The 24,666-nt window shown below is 38.4% G+C and overlaps 1 protein-coding gene across 2 annotated transcripts in view; it reads left to right on the top strand.

The window, feature by feature from the left end:
- The window catches only part of Ddx10 (DEAD box helicase 10), a 149,717-nt gene that overhangs the window by 4,019 nt on the left and 121,032 nt on the right, over positions 1-24,666 (top strand). For both annotated transcript variants that reach the window (NM_029936.2, XM_006510684.4), the window contains exons 2-9: positions 3,615-3,675; positions 5,974-6,104; positions 7,594-7,752; positions 8,769-8,889; positions 10,135-10,324; positions 14,901-15,027; positions 18,517-18,679; positions 20,408-20,492. In NM_029936.2, the coding sequence (NP_084212.2) occupies positions 3,615-3,675; positions 5,974-6,104; positions 7,594-7,752; positions 8,769-8,889; positions 10,135-10,324; positions 14,901-15,027; positions 18,517-18,679; positions 20,408-20,492 (1,037 nt within the window). The remainder of the gene's footprint in view (positions 1-3,614; positions 3,676-5,973; positions 6,105-7,593; positions 7,753-8,768; positions 8,890-10,134; positions 10,325-14,900; positions 15,028-18,516; positions 18,680-20,407; positions 20,493-24,666) is intronic.

The following is a 24,666-nucleotide window of genomic DNA, read 5'->3' as shown; positions in this document are numbered from 1 at the left end:
TCATTCCACTGCTGTCCAGATCCAAAGTTCCCAAATCCACATTCTTCCAAATAAAAGCATGGTCAGGCCTATCATACAATATCTCACTCCTGGTACTAACTTCTGTCTTCAGGTTTTACTGCTGTGAATAGATATACCATGATCAAGACAACTTTTTTTTTTTTTTTTTTTAAGATTTTATTTATTTTATATATGTGAGTACACTGTTGCTGTCTTCAGACACACAGAAGAGACTATCAGAACCCATCACAAATGGTTGTGAACCACCATGTGGTTGCTGGGAACTGAACTCAGGACCTCTGGAAGAGCAGTGCTCTTAACCGCTGAGCCATCTCTCCAGTCCCCAAGGCAACTCTTATAAGGACAACATTTAATTGGGGCTGCCTTACAGGTTCAGAGGTTCAGTCCATTGTCATCAAGACTGGAACATGGCAACATTCAGGCAGACATTGTTCTGGAGGAGCTGAGAGTTCTACATCTTCATCTGAAGGCTGCTAGCAGAATACTAGCTTCCAGGCAGCTAGGATGAGGGTCTTAAAGCCCACACTCATAGTAACATACCTACTCCAATAGTGCCACTCCTTGACCAAAGTATGTGCAAACCATCACACTGAATGTCTTCATATTTGTGTTATACAACACTATTAAGGCTAGAAGTTATTATCTTCTCTACTATACCTCAGCCTTCCTAAATGAAATGAGTGATCTAATTAATTTTCTGTTGTCTTTTTTTTTTTTTTTTTTGGGCAGCAAGACCACTTACGCTACCTTTGATAGTCTCTCAGTGTGAATCTCTTCCTTTTCCTCCAGCTTGAGGGTTCTAATCCTTGCTTGTGACTGTCTGGGTTGTAGGAGAATATATGTGTGGGAACATTTGTATTTTGGGAATGTGTGTCTGAGGATAAGTTCAGCTCTTATCTGTGAGTGCCTATAAAATAAAAACAAGTTTCATAGTTCTAGTATATAATAACACAGTAAGTATTTTCATTCCAAAAGGGAGCAATGGAATCATAGCAATGAATGATTTGACAAATGAAGGAATCATCTGGGCTCCAAAGGGCTTGGGTAGCTCCATCTCTGTGGCTTTTTTTTTTTTTACCTGCAGTACACATGCCCTTTCTCTTGAGTTAGCTCCCTTTATGTCTGAACTTTTATCAGTGGATGCCCCATTGTCTAGTATTTTGTGGCTCCCATCATAACTTAGGCTTCATCATCACACATTCATGTGATGGCTCCTTAGGGCCTTCTTGCAGAGACTCTGACCTGCTACTCATTCACCTGGCCTTAGTGGGTCTCTGGAAGCTTAGCATGAGCCTCCATGACTCCCTGTGCCTGTAAGACTAATACCATGTGGGTGACATTGCCAAACTGCAAGGTCTGCTGTCAATTTGAGATATAGTCTGGCTTCTTTTGGATTACAACTTCTTTATGTTGACCCCATGAGGCACTTCCTAGGTGGTTGGTCAGAGCAGGGAGCTTCTGTAGTGGCATTCTATGACTGTATTTTCCTTAGATAGAGACTTCCGTGAGAAAAGTCTTGCTCTTGAGGCTCCTTTTCCAGCAGGACACAGGGTTCTCTTAATGGTGCCAGTCTTAACAATTTACAATTGTTTCTCAGAAACCATAGTACCTGAACTTTAAAATCTCTTCTTTCTTCGCCAAGTGAAACAGTTTCCCTGACTGTCTGTTCACTTGTTACATGTGTTCACCATAGACCTAGTTAAGAGCAGTAAGCTGTAACCATGACACTGGCTGACTGCCTGCTACCCTGGCTTGAGATTTCCTTGACATATTAATCCAATACTTTTGAATTTATCTTCTCTCATGTTCTAAGGATGTAGGTAGAATACAGTCAGATTCTTGGCCAGAATATGACATTGATAGTTTCTAGAGTAGGTCTGGATAGTCATTTTGTCCTTCTGAACCTCATAAACTATGGGCCTCTACTATCTGCATTTGTCTTGGCATTCTGAACTCTTCCCCTGGATTTCTCATTAAGGTGTGCTTGTATGCTCTAAGACTTCTCTAGCTTGAAGTTCCATTCTCTTCTCCAGTCCTTTCACAAACAAGTGCCAAAGGCATATGGATCACAGCATCAGGCATACAGCAACAGCCCCAGTTTTTACCATTGTTCTGCATTAGTTACTTGTCTCATTGTCATGAGCCAGAATATCTGACAGGAAGCTACTTAGAGTGGGAAGGATTTATTCTGCCATGTAGTATGCGTGGATCCAGTCTGTTTTGGCAGGGAGAAGGATGGTAGCAGGAGTGTGAGATGGCTGGGCATGTTTTGTCCACAGATAGGGAACAGATGAATGCTGGTGCTGCCTACACTAAGGGGTCTTCCCGCCTTAATTAACCCCATTTAGGAACTGTGACATAGATATGCCTAAAAGTTTGTTTCCTGGGTGAATCTATATCCTTTCAAGTTGACAGTCACTATTACCTATCACGCTTTCCTCCTTTAGGTATTCTCTATTCTATGAAAGTAGCTCATTAGTTACTGGTACCCCAAGTAAGTAAGGAGGAACACATCTAAGTCCTGCTTGGAAGAGTATCTGTGGGAACTAAAAAGGGGGTAGGGGGAAAGAGCGGGGAGGGAGGAGGATAGCCTGCTCCCAGCCAGAGTTCCTCTTATGCTCTGGGTAGGCGGACGCGGGAGGGCTGCCGGATGCTTTTCACTCAGCTCCGGGTGGACATCTAAGCCACTGACCCCACTCGATGAGGGTGGGGGGGGGCAGCCCCTGACCTGGGCCCCAGGGCGACACCTTGTAGCTCTGGGGTTATAGAAGAGAGAGCATAGGGGGAGAGGTTCCCACGAAGGTGAGAGTAAGCACAGCGGGCCTTGATGAACAGAGACAGTCTATGGTTTTAGAGCTTTATTGTAGAAAGGCAGGAGGAAAGAGAAAAGGTGGAGAGAGAGAGAGAGAGAGAGAGAGAGAGAGAGAGAGAGAGAGAGAGAGAGAGAGAGAGAGAAAGAGAGAGAGGGAAAGAGGGAGAGAGAGAGAGAAGAAAGGCTAGGGAGTAAGAGGGAGAGAGAGGAATAGAGTGAGAGGAGAGAGGAAAGGAGAGGAGAGTTAGAGGGAGTAAGAGGAGTAAGAACAAGAGAGTGATGTGGGGCCAAGCAGCTCTTCTTATGGTGTGCTGTTATCTTTACTGTTGCTAGGTAACTGGAGGAGTCTAGCCTGAAGGTCAGAAGCTTGGGACATTGCCTATGTGACTACTAACCATGTTTCTCTTGTGGGGACTGAGAGGGTGGTAACTTTGACTGGAGCTAGGGCCCAGGAGACATGAGAGAATTCTTTCCGTCCCATGTAGGTGAATTATCACCACCAGGTCCCGGGGTTCAACATCTAGCCTCAACAGGAAACCAGGCTGTCTGTGCATAGCCCAATGCCCCACAAGTATCTGCCAAATGAGGTTGCTCCATGGTACATCATGTTATTTGAATAAATAGCTTTTATTTAGAAGTGATGGTATGCTCCTAATTTTGTTATATGAAGGATGAACTAGGCAGTAGGGGAAAAGGGGAGTTGTATTGTGAAACTAATGAGTCATCTAACATTTCTTGACTTAACTGACATTATTTTCTTTTTATAATCTTTTTTCTCCAGATAAATGTAAATGAAATTACAAGATTTTCAGATTTCCCTTTGTCCAAAAAAACATTGAAAGGTAAGTATATATGGTCATTTTAGGATAGATTGTTAGATTTATTCATATCTTTTCAGAATTAAAGAAAATGCACATGTGTTCATGTATATGCTTCTGTGTATATGCATGCCTGTGTGTGGAGGCTAGTTGACAGCTCAGGAAAACTTTTCATCTCTTTTAAGGCAGGGTTTCTCAGTGACTTGGAACTCACTAATTAGGCTAGATTGGCTGACCAGCAGGCTCCAAGAATCTTCCTGCTTTTCTCTCCTAGTCTAGTTTAACAGCACACAGAACTCCATGTGTAGCATTTTTTTGTAGGTTCTAAGGATTGACTTAGGTCTTCATGCACGTTACTGATTGAGCTTTCTAGCTACACATCTTTTAGAGAAGAGAAAGGTTAACAGAAAAAAAAAAAACTTCTTTAATACCATAAATACAAGGTTTGCTTTTTTGAAACAAGGGTTTGTTATGTAGTCCAGGATAGCCTTGAACTCCCTTTATAGTTCAGACTGTAAACTCAGTGATCCTCTTCCCAGGCATGTACCATCTACCCACCTCTAAAATACTGAATTTTAAATTTCATTTCTTTTCCTTTTTCCTTTTTCCTTTTTCCTTTTTCCTTTTTCCTTTTTCCTTTTCCCTTTTTCCTTTTTCCTCTCCTCTCCTCTTCTCTCCTCTCCTCTCCTCTCCTTTTCTTTCTTTCTGGATTGGTTGAAGATAAGTTAAAAAGGACCAGGAAGCTCTGGACTGGACATTTTGAATGAAACTTGTTGATTCTGTTAGTTAAACAGGAGAACAAACAAAAGTGTTTTTTTACCCTTTGTGTTAGTTTTGTAGGGTAGACATAACAAACTAACAATCTTTGTTTTGTTTTGTTTTTTCTAGACAGGGTTTCTCTGTATAGCCCTGGCTGTCCTAGAACTCACTTTGTCGACCAGGCTGGCCTGTCGACTCAGAAATCTGCCTGTCTCTGCATCCCAAGTGCTGGGATTAAAAGCGTGTGCCACCACGCTCGGCGACAAACTAACAATCTTAAGCAGTAGAAAATTTCTTAGAATTGGTGTCCAGAAGTCCAAGGTTAAGATGTTGGCAGGAGTTGTTCTAGGGCTTTAAGGGCTGGGTCTGGAATATTCCTGCCACTTTGACTTGAGGATGGCCTCTCCTTTGTAGTGATCTTTTTGACAAGATTATGTATGTTTACTGTGTACAATAGTATGACTTGAAATATGGATATAAATCAAGCTCATTAGTGTACTTACCTTTCCTTCATAAGAACATTTAAGATCTACTCTTAGCAATTTTCAAGCATAAAAGCATAAATTATAATTAACTATAGTTATTATGATATTGTGATGTACAATGTATCTTTTTTTTTTTTTTGAGTTAGGCCTCATATCCTCATATATTCCAGAGTGGTCTCAGTACTGCCATTGCTATGTAGCTGAGGATAACCTTGGGCTCCTGATCTTTCGTTTTCTACATCCTAACTGCTGGCATCATAGGCATGTACCCAGGCATTAAACCCTGGGCTTCACCCATCTAAGTAAACACTCTACCAACTGAGCTGTCCCGACCCATAATATCTATCCCCAGCCCACAATCTAGCTCTTGAACCTATTTTAACCTGTGTACCTTTGTGTTGAGTAACAACTTTCTGTATCCCCACTTCCCCAGTTTCTGGTGATATTCTTTCTGTTTTTAGGATTTATAAACATGAGATCATCTGGTATCTGTCTTTCTGTGCCAGGCTTGTTTCATTTAATATAATTCATTCTAGGTTCGTCCATGTTGTCACCATTCTGTATATTGTCTAAGTCCTCAAGCAAGCCTCTATCTTGAACAGAAGAGCAAGTAGTCTCCAGCTTAAAACAAAACAAAACAAAACAAAACAATTAGCTTATTATTATTAGTGGAGTGTGTGTTGGAGGGGGTGTGAGTGACCACTCCTGTGGTGGTCAGAGAACAACTTCGTGAAGTCAGTCCTCTCCTTTCATTTGGTCCTGGGGATCAAACCCCAGTCGTCAGGCTCACAAAGCAAGCGCTTCACCTGATGAACCATCTCATGCACCTGTTGCCTGCAACATTGAAAGTTTGGAGTTAAAAGCTTTTAGTTTTCAGGGTATAGGCCTCAGTGATTATGGGTTTGGAAGTCTAGCCTATGAGCCACCAGACCTTCAGAACTATTCTTTGACTATTTATGATTTCCATCAGGGTAGAACAGAAGAACTTTTAGCCATCTGTTTGTGATGGGGACATACAATCAAGCCTGTGGTGTGGCATCATCCATTAAGAGTTTTCTTCTCTTTTCCATGCTGCCAGGTTTGCAAGAAGCACAGTACCGCTTGGTAACAGAGATACAGAAGCAGACCATAGGGTTGGCTTTGCAAGGTAAAGATGTGCTTGGTGCTGCCAAAACTGGATCTGGCAAGACTTTGGCTTTTCTTGTTCCGGTAAGTACATTTGTTTTGGATCAGGGCCTCTATTATATGATTTTATGACATTCTATACCTACAACAAAACAGACAGTTATGTAGATAGCTGTTTCATGTTGGAGTTCTTGGCCAGACAGGAGCCATGTCTATTGAGTTCCTTGCCTGATCTCACTCTCATTAGCTTGTATGACAGTGCTGTGCCCATGGAAGGCACTCAGTAACTTACTTTGGTGAATGAGTCAGTCTGCTTTATAAGCTATTGCATTCTGAAGGAGGTGGACATGCCATTGTGGTAGTGTAGAATGGTCTTGTTCTGTCTTTGTGCTTGGGTTATTCCATTTGATGTAATTCCCAGGAGACCTGATAGGGAAAGCTGTTTCTGCTTTCACTCTTGAAAGCCTGCTGGTGGTATTTGTAGTTGCCATTTGTCTAGGATGAGGCTGAAATATATTCATGTTGTGAGAATTCTTTCCTCAGGGAGATGTAAGCGAATATATACTCCCACCTTACAGATACTACCAAGAAAACAAAGTCTGATTCCACTGAAGTTCAACATTACAGGTTACTTCAACAGGATGGATAACTTCAAAGTAACTGGGCCATTGGGAAGTCGAACCAGCATGGCTTAGACATTTCCATAGCTGCACTGACAGCTTCCCTTCAGTTAGCCCATTACATCTCTATACTCTAGTATTTCTTGAGACACTGAGGTCATATACAGTTAGGGAAGATGATGTATAGATGACTGGGAGGTTCAAGAGGGAGTGACCAGAATCTCAGGTGGGGGGTCTAGTGAATATCCATTCTCTGCTATAAGGAACATCAAAAAAACCATCCTGGGGGGTTTCTTGGCAGTAGTTAACAGCTGTTCTAATGAGCATGATGATTGTTAATCTTGCTTACAGCAAGGGGATTTAGGTATTGAGAAATTTCTGGAACACTGGCAGCTGTCTTTTACAGTAGTAGGGTAGTAGAACTCTTAGGAATTTCCACTTACATCACAGTTGCTTAGTTGGTTTTCTAATTTGGTTCTTACAAAAACAACTGGCCCTGAGAGAAAGCAAATCATTTGTTTCAGATGCCTCAAAACTAGTTTTCTTTTAAATCCTAGTTATTGTTGTTGTTATAGCATTATTTTTCTACATATAGGGAATTCAATCCCTGTAAAACTATAACAGCTATATAGATTGTAATGTGGTTTCTGTTTAGAAAATAATTTTCTTGTCCCAGTTTCAGAGGTCTGGGTTATACATGTCCTCCAATAGCTGGTCTCCTGATTTTTTGACTCTGACATCAAAGCCTTAGGGCTTCTCTTTTCCCTCTGAATTGGAGTTGGATGCTTCTGTTAGCTGGAAGAAAATGTCTCTTTCAGATTGGATAAAACTTGTGAGAGGAATGCCTTTTGTTTGATGATGTATTTGATTTGAAGGTAAAGGTTGGGACTTTAGTCAAAGTGAAGATTTGTTTCTAAGAGATTATTAAATATAATTTTTGTCTCATCTTCAAGGTGTTGGAAGCCTTATACCGCCTGCAGTGGACTTCAACAGATGGCCTGGGAGTTCTGATAATATCACCTACTCGAGAACTGGCCTATCAGACATTTGAGGTTCTACGCAAAGTAGGGAAGAATCATGATTTTTCAGCTGGTCTCATCATTGGTGGGAAGGTTTGTTCCTTATCTGCCCTTTCCTTTAACATTATTCTGCTGATGAAAGGGGTGGGGGGAGGGGAGGAGATGGAGGACTCCTATAAATGGATTGGTCTTTGGATGGGGCCTCAGTGTGTGTCATCTACATAGGTCCAGAAAGTCCACTCTTGTCAGCACCTGAGTTCATGAGGCTTTCAGACAGATGGACAGGCTATCTAGAGCAAACCTATTTGTTTGCATGCTTTGGGAAAGAGAACATTTTAGTATGTGGACATAGTACCTTTTAATAAAATGTCAAAGAGGCTGAATAATTAAAAAAACACTGCTATGTCAATGCCACATGAAAGGAAGATGATGGCTTTGAGGACTGTGTATTTAATTATGGTGTATGGTAAAACCTGGCCAAGGTTGTATCTGCTAAGGTCATCTCTGGGCTGTGAGGATAAGTAGTTCTTGAATTTCTATGTAGATGTATACAAGCAAGGAAGAGGTAGCATCATAAACACTACTTTTGTACCTGCTACTTGTCTTTAACATTTAATAGCATTTGGTGGTTCTTGTCTCAGGGTGAGAGCCTGTAAGCCGTAAACTGTAGTGCTTACTCAGCTCCCCCCACCCCAGTAAAATGTGGAAGTTGTATCGGAGAGCCTGTTTAGTGCCTCTCGACCTGACTGCAAGAGTTGGAGTAATTGCAATTTTTAAGACTGTTTACTGACTTAGTAGGAAATTAAGTCTTGTCATAGTCATTTGTTAGTTTTTCTTAGCCTCAGATTCCTGGGTATGATGAGCTCTGAGTTTCTTCTTCCCTCCCCCCCCTCATTCTTACAAATTCCTCCCCTATTTGCTCCATCTTCTCTGAGGACTTTGATTTCACTTGGAAATGTGGGTGTGCTACAGAACTGAAAGGGAAAAGTGGTGTTTAAATCTAAGCATCTAAACTGCTCCAATGAAATTCTGTGTGCAAGTGGCTTTTACAGTTGTGCATAGGTTGCTGTAAGGCATGTATGTGTAACCAAAGAAACAACTGTTTGCAGGATCTGAAACATGAAGCTGAGAGGATCAACAACATAAACATACTGGTTTGCACACCAGGTCGACTTCTTCAACACATGGATGAAACAATATGTTTTCATGCCACCAATCTTCAGATGTTAGGTGGGTATTATGATTTCTGTTACAAAACAACACAACAACCAACCAGCAAACCAACAAACAAAACCTACCCAAACTCCCCCAAGCCCCAGCTCATTCCCAAGAAAGCTCTTCTGAGCTTTAATATCAGCAATGTTGTATTAGATAACATGATGAAAACAGTCTGAGAAATAATTTGTACTTTTATTTTGGCATTTGGGCTCTTAAACTAAGAAGAGTATAAGATTGCTATTTCTTCTTCAATCTATAGGGAACCTTTTGGGAATCCAATGTATTTAACTAGGTACTTAGGCATTGACAGGTTTTTTTCTTTTTCTGGTACATGTGAGTGTACATGTCGTGTGTGTTCACACCTGTGTAAGAACGCATGGAGTCCTGAGACTACTCTATTGTCACTCTGTCAGGTGTCTACTCTATTGCTTTCCACTTTCCTCACTGAGGCAGTGTCTTTTGGTGAACATAGAGCATACCAGATTGGCAAGTAGAGCTGACCAGATTAGCTGGGTTCCACCTCTCTTGTGAGTGCTGGGACTTTGCCTTTGTGTGGGTGCTGGAGATCTGAATTCTAGTCCTTATGCTTGTTGCATGGCGAGTGCTTATCCACTGAGTCTCCCTAGTCAAATTGCCATTTGGTTTAATTTAATAAACTTCTGTATTGCATCAAAGGCTAGTTCTTTCGTTTTTGAATGCTTTTGTACTTTCAGAAAAGTTATAGTGGTAGAGTTTCTCTATAATTCTTCACTCAGATGCCCTTAGTTTTTTTTTTTTTTTTTTTTGTTTTTTCGAGACAGGGCTTCTCTGTGTAGTCCTGGCTGATCCTGGAACTCAATCTGTAGACCAGGCTGGCCTCGAACTCAGAAATCTGCCTGCCTCTGCCTCCCAAGTGCTGGGATTAAAGGCGTGTGCCATCACGCCTGGCACCCTTAGTTTTAATTTTGCACATAACTGTGATTTGTTAGTACTAAGAGATTAACAACATACTGTGTAATTCTAACAGGTTTTATTTGTTTAGATTTGATCAATTTTCCATTATATTACTTTTTTTTTTTAAATTACGATTTTGAGATTTCAACACAGTACCTTGCACATGGACCTTTCAAATGTTAGGCAGTTGAGCTGCTACTGAACTGTACCCTTAGCTTAGCCAGTGTCCTTTTCTGCTTTAGGATTCTAAGCAGTACACTAAATTGCTTTATTCTAACATACTACTTAAATATTATAGAGCAACTTGCACTTTTCTTTTTGCAGTTCTTGATGAGGCAGATAGAATCTTGGATATGGGCTTTGCTGATACCATGAATGCTATTATTGAAAATCTTCCCAAGAAACGCCAGACTTTACTGTTCTCAGCCACACAGACCAAATCTGTAAAGGACCTTGCGCGCTTGAGTTTGAAAGACCCTGAGTATGTCTGGGTTCATGAAAAAGCAAAATACAGGTAGGAATTCTCTCTCCCTGAACCATTTTCTTAGTTCAAGAATTGATATTCTAAATTTTAATTTTTTGTATAGTATGTTTTGTTATTAGGTACACAGAACATACTACAAATAGCTATTAAAATTACTTAAATTCTGCATGTATGTTTAAGTGTGAGAATATTTTAATGTAACATTTCTGAAAATGGGGTCTGGAGAACAAACATCTTTTGATAAGGTGTTAATAATCACTTCCATCGTAAAGGAGGGAGAGAAGATCAGTTTATGATAGTAGCAATACTGATCCAAAGTCAAACGTTGTTGGCAGTGGTCTGGGTTTTATTAGAGATGTCTGCTTAGGCAAACAGAATTCGTGGTTTTGATGCAGAAAATAGTTTCAGCACTGGATGTTACAAAGCAGTTTATTAAAAGAGATGTATAATATAGATTTTCAGTATGAGGTTAAGAGAAGGAGGCATCCAGGAAAAATAAGATATTAAAGTGTGGCTTTATGTGGTTATTTGGGCTTCTCAAAGGAGAGTAGCACTTCGTTGTCTATACAATTTGGGTGATTTTTGAATTTATTGTCTTCAAAGAGTTTCCAAGAACTTAATGAGGTCACAGGGTATTTCCTAAGGTAGTGACAGGGGTAGAGACGTAACTAACTCCTCACTGCCACTGGCACTAATCAGAAGAGTTCCTTTTCTAATTAGGACCTCCATACCTCACGGAAAGGAATTTTAGGATAAGCTAACATGACACAGGTTTTTTTTTGTTTTTGTTTTTGATTTTTGTTTTTTAAGGCAACTTTAAAAAACCTTAGCTCTTAAGCATATGGGTTAATAGGGAGATGCCTAGTATAATCATAAGAAACACCCAACATGGATTGGGCTTCCCAAGAGAGAGTCATATCTCACTGTTAGTAGTTATGTATATCCGTGCTTTCCAAGTTAAAGTGCTCAGAGAGTATAATTTACAATAAGGCTTATAACAGTGGTTTTCAACCTTTCTACTCCTGTGACTTTTTAATACAGTTCCTCATGTTGTGATGACTCTGACCATAAAATTATTTTTGTTGCTACTTCATAACTGTAATTTGCTACTGTTATAAGTCACAGTATAAATATGTGATATGCAAGATATCTGTATATAACCCCTGTAAAAGGTTTGTTCGACTCCTAAAGGGGTTTTGCCCATAGGGAGACTAAGAAGGTTTTTTTTTTTTTGTAAACAGAGTAGTTATGTGGCTTTGTAGGGCTGTCGTTTAAGTCTAGGAATGAGAGAGGAGTGCCGGGGGTGGGGGTGGGGGTGGGGGTGGGGGTGGGGGTGTCAGTGCAAGTGCCACAGCTGGCAGGGAGATGAACTGTAAGAGGCAAGATGGAAGTTGGTCCAACCTAACTTAGCTGATACTAGTTCAAACTTCTAGAGACTCTTACACTAGGTGGTTTATTGTAAGCATATTTACTTAAGCACAGTACAATTTTGGAAAAAAGCTTCCTGATGTAATACAATCCCTGGTGCAAGAGGGTGCCTCCTTCCATTGAAACTTAAAGTATATGTGACCATGAAGCTGGGTGCTGTAGCTTAAGGGCATAGGATCTGATGTGGTCTCTGACGAAGACCTAGATAATGTAGAGGTAGGTCAACATGCTATAAAGTACATGTGCTGTCTCTCCTAATGATGGAGTCCACTGACTGAGAAACAACGTTAACAATAAAACTATAGGGAGGGAGAGTCTGGGATAAACATTCTGGGGGATTTGGGTGAGGTCTAGCCCTACAGATAACAAAGGTCACCAGGTCATTAACAGCATCTACTCCCAGCCTTCTGGGTGGAAAAGAAACACTCCTTTCCTCCTTTGAGGAGACAACCTTGTGTGACTAAGATTCCTGATTTCCCTGGTGATCTGTGGGTGCAAGGACTTTTGTGCTCTCAACAGTTCTAAGAAATATAGTTATAGATCATCTTGACTTTAAGTAAGTATGCATACATTTGTTAGTGTGTGTATGTGCGTGTGTGTTTGTGTGTGTGTGTCTATCTGTCTGTGTGTTTAGGTGCTTGGATGTCATGGTGTGCATATGGATGTCAGAGGACAATTTTGGTTGTACCTTGTTTGAAACGAAGTCCTCTTAATTATTTTTTGATGCTATACCAGGCTAGTTGACCTGCAAGCTTCTGAGAATTCATTGTCTCTGCTTGACATCTTGTTGTAGGAGCACTAGGGTTATAGATGCTCTCTTGTTATGTGGGTTCAGAGCTCAGGTTCTCATGCAATACAGTGAATGCTTTTAATTAATGAGCCATCTTTTTGTCTAGTAAGTACAGTTAATTTTCTCTTTGACATTTTTGACCAAGCTATCTTTTGTGAAGTATTTATTATTTTTGTCTAAGTAAGCGTGATTATTTTGTCTTTGACATGATAGCATTGGGACAACATGTATTGTTCAGTAGGCAGTTTGACCTTTATCAGTGGTGTTTGAAGGTTTGAAGTGCTGAGAATTGAACCCAGGGCCTTGCATGTGTCCTGCAAGTGTTCTTCCACTGAGCTATACCCTTAGTCCTGAAAATTTTAGTGCTGAAATTACTTTATTATCATATACAAATAGTATAGATAATACAGATAATAATAAAATGTATTATATACAAGTACCTTTTATCCATTTACTTATTATAGAACATCTTGATTGATTCCAAATTGTAGTGGTTAGGAATAAAATTACTAAACATCTGAGTGCAGTTGTCTTTTTTTTTTTGGTGTGTGTGTACACTGGTTTTTCAGTTCTTTTGGATAAATGCTGGAGAGTATGATTGCTGGGCTAGATGACAAGAATGGTTTGGGAATCTTCAAAAGTGGCTGTATCATTTCTCAAAATCTGATATTGTAGGGTCGTAAGTGTATAGTGGAGTGTATAGTTGTATTATGTCTTAAATTTGAATTTTCCTCATAAGCAGCAAGTGGCGAGCATCTTGTATGCTTATGACGTGGAATATCTTTTATGTTCATTTTACATCTGAACATTTGGGCAGCTGACTGTTTTGAGAACTTTATTCTTTTCTCCCTAAATTGGGGATTTGTGTTTTCCCAAGTGTTATGGAGAGCAGTTGTCTAATGAACGTTGAGTTTGCAAAATTCTTTTTACATCCTTTGGCTTTTCTTTTCTTTTTTTAACATAAGTGTTTATCACGAATTAGAAAATTTAAATGTTAATAAATTCTATTTTACCATTTCTCTCTTTTGGAATCTGAAAGCATTTGACTTACAGTTTTTGAATTATCTGCCCCTTTTCCTGAAAACAATGTGGCTACACTTGGTTGTGCAAGCATATGCATATATAGTGTGTATCACCAGTCTCACAGGCACTGAAATGTTCTTTACCTATTCCAGAAGTCACTCCAGAGTGATATATATTACATTTTTTTTATAGTTGCATAATACCTTATGGTGGTGTGTTTAATAGTTCATGCCACAAGTTCATTAGTAATAGAGGTTTGGGTTGATTTCTTTTTTAATCACGTGGTTACGAATGATGATATATATATATATATATATATATATATATATATATATATGTGTGTGTGTGTGTGTGTGTGTGTTTATATACCCCAGACTAATTATAAGAGTAAATCCATAGAGATTTTTCACATATTGTTATGAATTTTCAAACATGTAACAAATTGAGATTTTTATAATGAATTCTTAAAAATTGTATTTACAACTTCATATGTATATACACATATATACAGTATAATATAGTCATGTTTGCATCTCTCTCTCTCTTTTTCTTTTTGTTTTTCAAGACAGGGTTTCTCTGTGTAGCACTGGTTGTCCTGGAACTCACTCTGTAGACCAGGCTGGCCTCGAATTCAGAAATCCGCCTGCCTCTGCCTCCCGAGTGCTGGGATTAAAGGTGTGCGCCACCACGCCTGGCTGCATTACTCTCTCTTATCCCCTCTCTCCTCCCATTGAACCTTTTCTTCCTAACAAAACCCTCTTCCTGTCATGCCTACAATAAGTTCTTTATACCTGTTAGATGTGTGCTCACCACGGGCCAGTGATTCCTTTTCCTAGCTACTTCTTCATACCTTTGTGCATTAACCCATCTTAATGTTGGATGACTTTGAAGTAACTTGCAGATAACCTTTCTCATAAATGCTTCAGCATACATGATCACTAGTGTGAGTTCAATATTTATGTGTGTTCTTGTTTGTAAAACTTTATATGAAATATACATATGTTAAGTCTAGATTGATTAGATGGATGTTTGTATTTTTCTAATCTCAAACCCCAATAAAGTTGTAGGCATTAACTACCAGCCCAGCAAAGTTTTCCCATGCCGCTTCTCACAGATGGTGGCCATTACCTTCCTTCTGTGGTTGACTCTTGCTTGATCTTGTACTAGCATGTGTGTGTTTCATATAACTTTTAAAGGATTTTCAAGATATTCAGCCATGATGAGCTTCCTTTATAGGGGACAACAGAGAAAAAAAACATATGTGTACTGGGAGAATGGACCACTGATAAGTTTCTTTTTTTAGTGTTGATTTCAAAGCAGCAATATGACATTGTTAAAAGAATTTGTTTTTCTTGATTCTACAAGCACCCCTGCTACGTTGGAACAGAACTATATAATTTGTGAGCTGCACCAAAAAATAAGTGTGCTGTTTTCCTTTTTGAGAAGCCACCTAAAGAAGAAGAGTATTGTGTTTTTCTCCAGTTGCAAAGAGGTATTGATTTTTTTAATTGTTCCTTTTGAATGCATTTGTGTTGGATCACTCTCCTTGAGTTGTCAGATTTCAGTTAGACAAATAATGACTATTCTGCGCAGTGCTAGGAGACAGAGCTGTAAAGATTGATGATCCCGTGTTTTTGTTGGAAAAGAAATCATGACTGAGACTTGAAGCCTACTGAAGGTAGAGCCCTTGCTGTCCTCTGCTCAGCACTGTTTTAGATGTTGGTGACTCTGGGAACATAGTACTCTCCACCAGAAGTATTGGTAGAGGAATCTAGCTAGGCCAAACTGAGGCTTTCATGATGGAGCAGTTCTCCTTCCCTCCAAGTGCATGGAACTGAGTATTCCTTTTTTTCTGTGCCTCAAATTTCTGTTCATGCTTATTTCTTTTTGGAATGCTTGCTGTTTATACCTTTATCCTGACTCTGGGTAAGTCGTTGGTGCTTTTTAAGGAAAATTTAAATTGTTTTACGTGAAAGTCCTTTTTAGAACTTTGTTGTTGGGATCAGTTGTTCCTTAAAAAAAAAAATCCTGCTATAATACTTTGTCTACATCCTTACTGAGTTAATAAATAATTGATGAATACTAGCCCTGTACTAGGAATAAGGGATTCAGAGAAATATAAGGATATTTATTTCTCTCTTAAGGACAGGAGATCATGGTTAATTTGTATACTATGTTCTCTGTGTATTTAAGATTCCTGATGATAGACTTACAGTAAACTCTAGATTTATTGTCCTTTTTCTAGCTTAGCATGTTAAGCATTCAGGTGAGTTTCTTTCTACCTTGTAGTAAGGTAAGAGGTGGTTTATTTCTGTTGTCTATTGAAGCCTATAATTTTTTTGCGGAAAGAATGATTTCAGATATTCTTAGTATTCCTTTCAGAGTTTTATACTTCTTAGGGAGGAGTTGGGTTTGTTACTAGAAAATAAGAAGTAATATACAGAATTGTTTTTATTCCAACTCCTTGCTTTTCTTCTTGCCATAGTTGTTTGCCTGTGCTGGCCTTTCAGTGTGTTAGTCAGACTTTAGCACAGAGCGGAATGCTTGACAGATTTACCTTAAGGGAAAGGCTTCAGTCTGTCATGGGGGTATGTGTATGACTGAGCAGAGCAGCTCATGTCATGATGGCCAGAGAGCAGAGAGAGAAGGCCTGCTCTGGTTGTCCCCACATTCAGTCCCCTACCTCTTAGCCAGTCCTTTCTGGAAAAGTCCTCTTAAGATGTATCCAGTGGGTATACAATATTTTTTATTAGTCTTCTCTCATTTATCAAATTGATAATCAAGATAATCTACAGTCACAGTGACCAATTCTGTGTGTTCTAAGCTTTGTCTTCATCTGCTTCAAAAGTATTCTTGCTGTATATAGCAAATGTCCCTTTGTCTTGCCCTTTTCTCTCTCTCTCTACCATTTGCTGATAATTGCCCATATTGAGAATGAAAAGCAGACCCAATGCTCCTGCCTTTCCGTTCTTCACAACAATGCCTTCTAAAGACTTATTTTACTAGTTGAATCTACTTCTTTTCCTTTTCTTTACCTTCAATTCAGTTAGGTCTTAAAGGATACAGATTTCCAGTTACTGCTCAAATATCAGTTCTTCCTTGTCCTATCAGAAGCCCTTACCCCCCTTGCTTAATCTTTTGACTTTATAGCCATTAACCTGTATTTCTTTTACCTTTCTGACTGATCTATTATAATTATTTTGCTAGGTCTTTCCGGTTTGACTGTTAGAATATTGAGTACTTCTGATTTCTCCATTCTGCCCCCTTTTCTTAGTATGTTTTGTGGGTAACCTCATGATTTTCATGGTGTGAATGCAGTCTGATTGAACGCTGTCAATTGAAGAATCTAAATCTCAAGTCCTGACTTCTTTCCTGAGCTCTGCTTGACTACTGAGAATATCAGGTTGTATGAAGAGACCACTCAAATAAGAACACTTCAAGAATTGCTGTCCCCAGCTGTGCTTTGCCCAAGTTTCTCCCTTTTTGTAACCCTTAATTCCTGTCTTTTCATCCATAGTGTTATTCTTTGTAATTTGTTAGCTTTGTAACTTCTTGTCGTCTCCCGTGTTCCAGAACAGTTTGCACCATGCTTAACTTTCTATTAGCTTCCTATTTGGGTCTCCTCTAATGACTTTCTGTGAGTAAGAGTTAAATTCCATGCTTAAACTCTTACTGCCCACCTCAGCTGTTAACAGAAATTGAAGTCCCTTCTTTATTCAAAAGAGTCATATTGCAGAAAGTTTTCATGATGTCTTTTAATTGAATTTCTGTATATTCTTTTCCCCCAAACTAATTTGCCTCAGTGCATCTGTGGCCTGCAGATTTATTTTTACCATCTTCCTTTTCATGATACCCCTTTGTGTATCTTTACAATTAAAAGGCAGAAATCCATTATTTCTGATTTTGCTGGTAAAGAATCAGAACTTCCCTGGCTTTAGAGTGTTAAAGAACAGAAGTAATAACAAAACAGCAGTGATTGGTCCAAAAAGGAAGGTGACACATAATTCGCTTCAGAAGTAATGCAGTTTATGTGTTTAGGGGCAGACCTTTTTTCTAATACAGAGTTTTGCTGTTTAGAAAGCAAATAACCTTTATGACTAGTAATACATTGTTCAATTTAAGCTTTTTTGCAGTATAATCACCTTATATTGTGATTTTGGCATTTTTATAGTCCAAAAGGTTGTTTCCTCTGGGTCCAAGTTTTAAAAAAATGTATGTACACAAATTTTATATATGTTAGAAATATTGTTGAATTCTGGCTCTGTCTAATGGTATCCAGTTAGGAGCAAGTCCATAGTAAAGAAGAAACTAAAACAATAACTAACTCCTTTAGGCCTATACATTGAATATATTTATAATAAAATTTTATGTCTAAGTTATTTAAATTCTATTTTTTGGGAAAGGGGATGAGCTAAGTGCTAGTATGATAAATTCTCAGTTTGAGGAGAATGTTTACACTGCCTGTTGTTATAGGAAATTAAATGTAAAACTTAAGATCATTTTGTTGTAGAAATTTATGAATTATAATGTGATTAATAAAAGACTTTGAAGCTTAAAACCTAAGCTGCAGTTGTGTGAGGTCAAGAGATAGAAGTGCAATTTAAGGAGGGAAGGAGGGAAAGCAAAGCTTTCTCCATCACGAGTTCTCCACGTAACTCTCGTAGCTTTCTATACAGAATCTCCTGGGTATTTATATGAAAAAACTGATTATTTTAAAATAAAGTTTTATGGAGATTAAATTTTTATAGCCATTCAAAAATTGGAAAGAATTTAGTAGATTTAAAATGTAAGAACTGTTTTCAAATTTTATTTTTAGCAATTGAGATTTAATTTTTTAAAATCAAAATTCTTTTAGAAAATACGTATACAAAAATGTTGCAAGACCTTAATTTTAGATTACATTTCTTTAAAAAACCCGGCAGTCGGTGAAATTTGTTTTCTCTCCTGAGGCACTAACTTCTACCCTTCTGCTTGTGCCCAGGTTCAGTATCTGTATAGGGTGTTCTGCAGGCTGCGCCCAGGGATCTCGATCCTTGCTCTCCATGGCCGGCAGCAGCAGATGAGAAGAATGGAGGTCTACAATGAATTTGTCCGAAAGAGGGCCGCAGTACTTTTTGCCACTGATATTGCAGCTAGGGGACTGGGTAAGTCACCTTCCTGGAAGACCATTCTTGATATAGGAAATATATTTACTACAGGGTGTTTTTTGGAAATCTCAGATCTTGTGAGAGAAAAATAGTAAGTTGTTAAGTTGATGAACATGACAGATGATGGTGAAACATTGTGTAGTATTTGCATCTCTGTGAGCTTGTTTCATGATAATTAAATTATAATCCCTAGGAGCCTCCACAGTCATCAAAGGGAAAAAAAGGATTACAAGTTTAAAGATGAGAAAAATTCTTACAACTTTGAAAACTGAAATTGTAACTCATTTAGCAAGAAAAATCATGAAATCTATTTTCATGACCAATCATTCTGACTATTAAAGTCACTATATTTAACATACTTTAATAACACGTGCCTTATAGCTTTGTGGGGTAGGATGAGGTAGAGGTGTTTAGAGAACTAGTAACTTGAACACTCTAGCTGTGTTTGGTTATTTATAGTATATTTTAAGCATACGTAAACAGTAGGTAAGCCCTACTCTAGCAGTTACTCTTTTGAGATGATCTCACTGTATAGTTCCTAGCTAGTGTTGACTTGCTTTGTAGACTAGATTGGCCTCAGGATCACAGAAATCCACCTGCCTCTGCTTCCCAAGTGCTGGGGCACAATTACTTCTAGCTGATTTTTTTCCCTCCCCTCCCCTCCCCTCCCCTCCCCTCCCTTCCCTCCTCCCTCCCCTCCCTTCCCTTCCCTTCCTCCCCCTCTCTCTCTCTTTCTTTCTTTCTTTCTTTCTTTCTTTCTTTCTTTCTTTCTTTCTTTCTTTCTTTCTTTCTTTCTTTCTTTCTCTTTTAATTATTCTTTGTCATCCTGGCCCTCTTAGAGTGATTTTTACTTTTTTTCTTTTGTAATTGTCACTAGAAATCCTGGCAGTAGACTATGAGTGTGTAGAGGTACTTCTGAGAAATTGAGAACAGTTTTCTTTGAAAATGAGTAAGGCCTGTAGTAGTCAGAAATATAAACTGTATAATTGCTTATCAGTTTAGTTGAAGGCAGGACTAGCCGGAAAAATAGACATGTGTAAATTTAAAATCAGCTTACATTTAAAAAAAATACTTATTTTGATTATTTTTAATGTGTCTGTGTATACACGGTGGTGTGCATGCAAAGTGTGGAGGCTAGAGGTGATGTCTAATGCCATCTATGCTTCCTACCTTATTTTGATACATAGTATCTCACTGAATTTGGAGTTTACAGAGTCTGCTAGCTTAGTGAGCCAGTAAGCTCGGAAACCCTTGTGTTCCCATCTCCCGGGACGGGACAGGAGTCAGAGGCAAGTGCTTCCATGCTTGACTCAGTTTTTTTTCTGTTTTTTACATGTGAGTGCTAGGGATTCAAACCAAGGGCCTCATGCTTGTGTAACTGACACTTTGCCGAACTGGACCATCTCCTCAGACCTAGACATGAGCTTATGGCTGCTGGAACCCTATGAAGAGGCTGCTTTTAGATGATTAACCATCTGGGTACTTCATTGTCAGTCACAAAGCAACCATCTTCTCTGCTTCAGATGTGAAGCAATCTAATTTTAGTCCACTGTGTCAAATTCGAGAAATATAATTTCTTGGTTAATGCAACTAATTTTATTTTAAATAAAGTTTGTTAGCAGAGATGTGATAGAAAATCTTGACACATAATACTGTAAAATAATAATAGTAAAGCAGGCTAGATATTGAAATTGTCTCACCCATGCTGATATTTCTTCTATACAGATTTTCCAGCTGTGAATTGGGTCCTTCAGTTTGATTGTCCAGAGGATGCCAACACGTATATTCACAGAGCTGGTAGAACTGCCAGGTAGGTGTGTGGGCTTATTTTTTTACTTTTTGTACTGTTTAATAACAAAATGTGCTTTTGCTGCAGCTGCAGCTGCAGGTAACAATGAATGGAACAGTTAGGTGTTGTTAATACCTAATTTGCTGTGAGTTTATAATAGCCTGATGGGCTAGGGAGATGGCTCAGTGGATTAAAGTGCTTGTCATACAAGCCTAGAAACCTGAGTTTGATCCCGGGAATCCACTTACAAAGCCTAATATAGTGGTACTTATCTTACTGTATTCCTATGGCTAGATAGGAGACAAAGTTAGGGGATTTGCTCTTAAGTTTGCAAACCTGGTAGTCTGCAGTAATACTGCATCAGCAGAAGCAAGAGAGAGACACTTCCTTAGCAGGAGGGAGGTAAGAACCACCTCAGAGAAGTTGGCTTCTAACCTCTACAGAAACTCTGTGGCATGTATGTGCTCGCCTTCTCATACATGCATGTACAACAAACAAATAGATAAAATAAAAATTGTAACCTGAAGGCTGTCATTGAGAACAATCCCTAAAGATTTGAAACCTTCCCAAGAACTATTTACTGAACATCATCTCACTGAATCTTCATAACTTCTGTAGTTTCATGTGAAGATATCAATTGTTTAAGTAGTTATGCAGTAAGTTTGAAGATACAAATAGCCAAGATTGGAGCTCAGGCAGCCTGAATTCTCTAGTCTAGGTCTTGCACTCTTACATTCTGTGGTCTGGGGGTTAATAAGGGACAGGGTTGGTAGGCATCATAGATTTCTTTTTCTGAGTGAGACTTAAAGGTGAAGGCCCAGTGATGTTTTTTCATTTGTTTGTTTCCTTTATTTTATTTTATTTTATTTTATTTTATTTTGTTTTATTTATTTTTTTGGTATTCCATTTGAAGTACCTTATACTGGCCAAATAGATATAGGAGAAATGTCTAGAATATAAAACAAAGTCACAGTTATTTCTAGCTAAATGAAAAATGTATCTAAATGAATAAAAAGGATTATATAATTGTTAGTATTATTGAGAATTCATTGGAACTTATAGAATTATAAATGGTTAACAGCTTTCTGGGTCACAGTGCTTTTCAAAAGCCTTACAATACGTTTTTTTTTTTGCCTTAATAATTCTTTGTCCAGAAGTTGATCTTAAACAAGTATAGAGATGAAATCTGGATGTGGTAGCTCTTAGCTGAGGATTAGAAGGCTGAGGCAAAGGATCTTAAAGTCAAGGCAAACGGAGGCAATTTAGATCCTGCTTTAAAAACAAGTTAAAAGAGCCGGGCGTGGTGGCGCACGCCTTTAATCCCAGAACTTGGGAGGCAGAGGCAGGCGGATTTCTGAGTTTGAGGCCAGCCTGGTCTACAGAGTGAGTTCCAGGACAGCCAGGGCTATATGCAGAGAAACCCTGTCTCAAAACCAAACCAAACCAACCAACCAACCAACCAACCAAACAAGTTAAAAGAGGACGGAGGATATACTCAGTGGAAGAATTCTTGTCCTAGCATGTGTAAGGTCTTTGGAGCCTGCCATTCATTCAGTATGAGCACCTGAGTTTGAATTCCTGGTACCCATCTACAAACACTTGGAAAGTGACATGCATCTGTTTTCTTAGCACTGTTGGGTTGAGACAGGCAGATCCCCAGAGCTTATTGGCCAGCTAGTCTGTTGAGTAGATGAGTTCCAGGTTCAGTAAGAGACTGTCTCAAAAAGTAAGATGGAGAACAGGTGGTGAGGAATCTAACAGCAACCTCTGGCCTTCACATGCATACTCACATGAATATGTACATATGACATAGAAACTATAAAACATGGAAAGCAGATGAATAACATTTCAGTAAACTGTTGTAATATGGTACTTGTAATGGCTAAGAATTGTAAATAACAAATAGTAACTATAATAGGGTTATGCTGTGAAGAGCTGTATTTGGATTATTTGGCTTACAGTTCCTTCCTGTTTTCCCTGTCATCGGAACAGTGTGATTTGGTGCTTTTACTGCATTAGCATCTGCTTCGGACTTGCAGGCTTTGCCGTGGAGGAACAGGTCTTCAGGTCTCAGGGCTAAGTTCTTGCTGCACACAGACTGCTTCTCTAGCTGGCTTTGTCTTTGTACCTGATCTGTGCCCGTTCCTTGCCCCTTTCATTTCTCCCTCCTCTCCTTTCCCTTTCTTCCATCCTTCCTTCTTCTTTGCAAATTTTCTGGTCCTTTCCTCTCTTCATTTCATTCACATTCAGTTTTTAGCTAATTTTGAATAAAATAATGGATATTTTTATATGAAAGACATTTATTTTCAGCTGAAGTGAAAAGTTTTTCATGTTTCCTAATTTTTCTAGAATGCTAAGAATGTCTAAGTGTTTTCTGACTGATCTGAATTTATACCATGGGCCACCATCAAACATGACTAATAAAAAATACTCAAATGTGTTTCTTTTAAGAACAAAAGAAAGGCAGTGTAATGGCAAACATTTTACAGTAGGTTGATTTGCTACAAGTTACAAAAGGAAGTCTTGGAGTTGGAATTAATGACATATTTTAAATAAGCAGTGAGAGTTGAAACTGGGTTCTGCATGAGACAGACTAGCCATTTAAATTTGTTTTCTCTTGAGAGCTAAGAGATAATGGGACACATAGTATCAGGTGTTGTATTTATAATTATTATTGTGTGTGTATGTGTGAAAAGTGTGTGGTATATGTGTGACATGGCAGTGAGGAAGAGGACAACTTTTTGTGGTCAGCTTTCTTTCTCCACTCACTTGGGTTCTAGGTTGAGCTCAGGTTGCCAGGCTTTGGTGGCAGGAGCCTTTGCCCACCAAACCATCTCATCAGCCCTGTTTCCAGCTTCTTAAGGTGGACCTTAATATTCTGGGTTCGCATTAGGATTATTTTTCACAGTGAGATCTTCTGAGAAGTCTTAGTGGAAGTTGGTGATATCCTTTCTACAGTTCCTTAATTTCCTTTAGTAAGCTTGTGGTTTGTAAAATTTGCTGCATGCACCCACTCACATCTGCATTTTTGTGGTCCTTTAGGTCTTGAAAAGGACTGGTTATATATGGTATCTTGTAAACATTTTGGACTAGAAAGTGGCTTACAGGCGTTTACCTGGTCCAGTGGCATAATGTGGAAAGTGGAGACTGATTTCTTCATAGAATCTGTTTAGTTGTATTTTGAAATTTCTCTATGTGAGATAATAAGTGTTTCAGTATATCAATAAATGATTCAAGAAAAGAAAGTGTTCAGGTTTTTAGTTTTGGAGAAGTTGGTAGAAATACAGCGTAGTAAGTAGAACATGTTATGGTGAGCATTAAACGGGATCATAATGCTTGTAGATAGAGACTTAGAACAACACTGCAATGCTGAGTCTGAAGAGAAATATATATATATTAAAATAGTATTCTCATATATACTTATATATGAGAATACTATTTTAAAGACTATTTTAATGTGTTTTTTAAACACAGTCATTAACTTTTAAAGTGGAAGTGTGACCCTTTATACGTAAGTAACAAATTCTGAATTGACTATTTCAGATGTATAGTCAGTGAAAAGGTTAGCATATGTAATGTTAGATTTGGTTTAAAATGACCATTAATGGTCTTAAAGATAATGAGAAAGCTTCGTGGGCCATGAGACTGAATAATTGAGTTGAACAAAGGCTAAATTAAAAATGGAAACTAATTAAAATCCTGTGTTAGGCTGTAATTAAAACCAAGTTGCCAGAAAGTGTTTGCTTTTGGAATTGAACATAAATAAATAAATAAAGAAAGAAAGAAAGTGGATTTGTTAGAAAAATTACTAAAGTTGGAGGATCTGGCTTATTTATTTATTTTTTTTTTTGTGACTCACCAAGGAGAAATAAAGGATGGTCCAGGTGTTTATTTCTATCAAGCATTTACTGTTTTACTGAATTCTTTGACTTTTTTTTTTTTAAATGAATTCACTGGATCTATAACAAAGAAAAGTTTTCCTTAATCCACTTAACAAATGAAGTCCTTTTTGAGACAAGTGAGTGAAGATAGTTATAGGGATCTATCCTGCAGTACATTTGCCACTTAAAAACAATTGTCTTTAAGGCTTGCAGGTTTTGGTACTAAAAAGCCTGAATTTTTTTATTTTAAATTAAAAATTTACAGTTGGAAATACAGAAAATTTATAATTAAAAAGAAGGCACATACCAGACAA

The sequence above is a fragment of the Mus musculus genome, chromosome 9 (genome assembly GCF_000001635.26).
Source record: "Mus musculus strain C57BL/6J chromosome 9, GRCm38.p6 C57BL/6J".
NCBI classification, from domain to species: Eukaryota; Metazoa; Chordata; class Mammalia; order Rodentia; family Muridae; genus Mus; species Mus musculus.
This window is presented reverse-complemented; position numbering and strand designations above follow the sequence as displayed.